Source organism: Onychomys torridus, unplaced genomic scaffold (assembly GCF_903995425.1).
Source record: "Onychomys torridus unplaced genomic scaffold, mOncTor1.1, whole genome shotgun sequence".
NCBI lineage: Eukaryota > Metazoa > Chordata > Mammalia > Rodentia > Cricetidae > Onychomys > Onychomys torridus.
In genome coordinates, this window is record NW_023411298.1 from 1,618 (window position 1) to 5,961 (window position 4,344).

Genomic DNA, 4,344 nt, shown 5'->3' on the forward strand with positions numbered 1-4,344 from the left:
TGCTTTGCATTTTGTTCATATCAGAGTATATCATATATTTTTAAAAGTAACCCATAAAATTGCTGTGGAGATAGCACTGTGGTTCAAGTGATCAGCACACATGAATTCTTGAGTGGAATCCATACTTCTAGTTCTCTACAACTACAATAAGCTTGATGTGGCACACTAGATGGAGACAGTGTCATCAATGTGGAACACTGGCCTTCCAGTATAATTTGTAGGTGAGTTCTGGGGTCAGTGAAACATTTTGTCTCAAAAATATGGTGTAGGCTGCTAGAGAAGAACATTTCATATCAACATGTACAGAAATATACTAATTCACACTTACCTAGGAAATCACACACAGAAAGAAAGAGAGAGAGTGAGAGAGAGAGACAGAATGAGAGAGGCTGAATAAAAAAAATTGACACTTCCAGTATTACTACAGAGCATACCAGCAGAGAGAATCCTTGAGATTGTTACAGAGAAGCAGCCCAGTCACAGAGGACTCCAACCCTCTATGCCTCTGAAGAGGCTCTTCCATTGCCCAGATCTTTGTGTGAAACTCGCGCCCTCTGCTGGTCCTGATAACCCTGCAGGGAGGTTTGTGTCTGAGCTCACAGTAGAATTGTATCACTGTGACTCTGGTACAGTAATACATGGCTGTATCCTCAGAGCTCAGCCTGTTCATTTGCAGGTACAGCGTGTTCTTGGCATTCTCCCTGGAGATGGTGAACCGGCCATTGACAGCATTGGCATAGTTGATGTAACTACTACCACCACTAATGTATGCCACCCACTCCAGTCCTTTCCCTGGAGCCTGGCGGACCCAGCTTATGTCATAGCTACTGAAAGTGAATCCAGAGGCTGCAGAGGAGAGTTTCAGGGACTTTCCAGCCTGCACTAGGCCTCCCCCAGACTCCACCAGCTGCACATCATACTGGGCACCTGCAAACACAGAATTCTGTTCAGAAAACTGTCACAGAAGTCAAATTTTATCTTTCTTAGGACTACACGACACAGTATTTCCCTCTTTTACAATAAGGACAAGAAAAACCAGTTGAGTCTCAAGCCCATGGTGAGAGTTCTGTGTTCAGTGATAATCACTGAGTGGGAGGATTTGGAATCCAGTTCAGGGCTCCTCTGCCTGAGCTGCAGAGTCAGGACAGATCTGTTTTTTATGAGCAAAGAGAAGCCTTACTTGCATATTGTCTGGCTATAGCAAGCACTGGAATTAGACCCAGGGAGGAAGGCAGTGCTCATAGAATATATAAGACATCAAAGACATTGATGACAGATATAGAAATAGCCACAGTTTTGTAGTTCTCTATGGAACCTTCCCTTACTTCATTTAGTTATCTTTGTGCAGACGCTCAGAACATGCTGTATTTTCACACTATTATGTCTTCTTATAGAAAGTAAAAGCACCACACACAGGTGTGTTTCTATCTAGGAGCCCAGTCGTTCCCACTGTATGAGCTGGACATGGATTCTCCCATACATGGATCTGGGTCAGGGTCACTCCTCCCTGGATAAGGTAGCAGAACACCTTGCTTGTGACCTGAGCACTTTGGAATTATCTGAATTTCACATATGTATGCAACAATGCTATCATCAGGACATAAGAGGTTTACAGATGAGACCTCCCTTGTCACTGCCTCTCTCCTGCCTTGTGGTAGCTATGGAGACATTCCTGTCTGCAGCAAACTCACTTGCTCTGCACCATGAAATTCTGTCTGTGATTCCTTTAAACTCCCAGTTTCCCTTATCTTCTTCCATCCTTACACCAGGAAACACATAATTGTCTCATGTTGTGTTAGGAAAGTTTTCATCCCCTAATTAATATATTTTGCATACCTGGGGCTTTTAATTAATTTTTAGAAAGACATTCTTTTTTAACCAGTTCTCTTGTTTCCTTCCTACTCATTTTCATTCTCTCACCACACCCCACTTTTCCTTTCCCAGTCCAGCACTACCCTGGGCAAGTTCCCAGTGCCCCACTCTAAAGATGGCTTCCCTTCCTAGGGCTCCTGTACTACTTCCATAAATGGAAATCAGATGTCAGCATACCTAACACACACAATCTAGGTTCTGTATATGAGAGAAAAAGGCAGTGTTCATCCTTCCCAATCTTGGTTACATTGTTTGGCACATTGATTTCCAGTTCCATTCGTGTTCTTCCATGTCTCAGAGAACACTGAGGAAGAGGAGGCAGAAAGAATGTAAGTGGTGAGCATTAGGAAGAGTGCTGTGACATTCTGTCTCCTGGACATGACATGGGTCTCCCATTCACAAAATCATCATGCCTGTTGTTTTCCATGTAATCTGTATCAAGAACAAAACATGCGTGTAGATTATTTCCAAGTCTCACATCTTACTGAGGTGCTGTCAGATATAGATAGTTTACAGAGATACTCCATGCAGGAACATTCTCAGGATAAATACTTTGCACAAATTTCATGACAAGCTAGACAACGTGGTCAGTGTTTGGTCAGAATGGCACACCTTGTGTGAGGTCTATGGTGAGTGTGAAGCTCATCCAAGACTCATGGTTCGCTGACTATACCTGACCTTTCTATCTTACTTGAAACCTATACTGTCAACTATGAAACCCAAATGAGGCTCTCTGCCTTGACTGTAGCATGATTTTTTTTTGAGAAAGGGTTTCTCTGTGTAGCTTTTTGCCTTTCCTAGATCTTGCTTTGTAGACCATGCAGGTCTTGAACTCACAGAGATCTGCCTACCTCTGCCTCCCAAGTGCTGGGATTAAAGGCCTGTTCCACAACCACCAGGCACATAGCACAAATCTTAAATGGTGTTATTAATAACATCAAATCTGAGGCCAGGTATTGGGGTGTATCCTGGAAGATCAGAGAAGCAGAACAAACCACAGCTCCCTCACCTTGCCAATTAGTCAGCTCATCCTGTTTCCTCAGAATGGAAACCTCTGGGTCCTCATCTAAATGAATCTCAGCTGAACTGCTGTTCCAAAGCCGGAAATCTTAACCAGCTAAAAGCTTCTCTTTTCTGGTATTCATGCCTGATATACCTTTCTGCATTCTGCCATCACTCCCTGGGATTAAAGGCTCACTTGCTGGGATTAAAGGCATGAGTCACCATGCAGACTATTTGCAGTGTGGCCTTGAACTCACAGAGATCCATGCCTCCAGAAGGCTAGGATTAAAGGTGTGAGTGCCACCATTTTCTAGTCTCTTTATCTAGTGGCTTTTCTGTGCTCTAACCACAGATAAGTTTATTATGGTGTACAATATTTTGGGAGACACCATACCACCACAGTTTAGGGAAGACCACTTTTTATAGTCCCTAAATTAATTCAGAATCTGATCCTGTGCCCATAGTAGTTAGTTATTCCATGTATGATGCTTCCCATCTTGTTTGGGTCAGAGTACATTTAAACATATGCATCACAGTTGAAAATACTATTTTATACCTGAACAATTTAAATATGACTATACACCATAGTTACAGAGAGATTTTCAGAGAAACTTTCCTGTGAAGTGGAGAGGCAGCCCAGATGTCAGGAGTCCAGACCTGCATGCCTCTATGTTCTTTCTTAGGGGGATTCTCACATCTCTTTTTTCCACTGGCCCCTGATGGCCATAAGTACATCCAGCTCATGTCTAGGTTCATACTATATGTCCTCAGTGTGTATTGTTGATATAGTAATACAGGGTTGTGTCATCAAATTTCAGACTGTCCATTATGAGCTACAGAGTGTTCTTGGAATTGTCTCTGGATATGGTCAGTTGGTTTTTGACAGAATTTATGTTTTTTTTCTGAACCCAGGTCTTACAAATGTGAGATTCACCTCAGAGAGAGTGCATGTAGTAATCACTGAATCTATATCCAGATGGCACAGAGGCAAGTTGCTGTGGGATGTCCTCTATGCTGTGAATGTGTTGCTCTGAATGGTGGGTTCCTGGCATGTGTGCTTGACCTACAGTATGGAGGTAATGAGGCATCCCCATGTTGGACATTATGCTGCTCCTGCATGATGGATATAGTTTTTGCTAGTTAAAAACATGAGAGAGAGGGAAAGAGTGTGTGTGTGTGTGTTTGTGTTGTGTGTGTGTGTGTGTGTGTGTGTGTGTGTGTGTGTGTGTGTGAGAGAGAGAGAGAGAGAGAGAGAGAGAGAGAGAGAGAGAGATATAGAAAGAAAGAAGAGGTTTCTGGGCTATATGCTGCTAGATGGAAGCATAGACGCACTGCTTATGAAAATCTGTGGGACAAAGGTTCCCAGAGCTATCTGTAAGCATACCACCACCATGTTGGCAAGCTGAGGTGCTTGGAGCATTCAGCAGTTCATAGCAATCAATTCACAATAAGACATATTCACATGAGATA

General features: G+C 42.9%; 1 gene segment (V, D, J or C); it reads right to left on the reverse strand.

Annotated features, from left to right (window-relative positions):
* Positions 1 to 421: 421 nt before the first annotated feature.
* LOC118575083 lies at positions 422 to 3,630 on the reverse strand. The segment is given in 2 exon segments: positions 422 to 942; positions 3,600 to 3,630. Coding segments are annotated over 2 exon segments (552 nt in total).
* Positions 3,631 to 4,344: the final 714 nt, after the last annotated feature.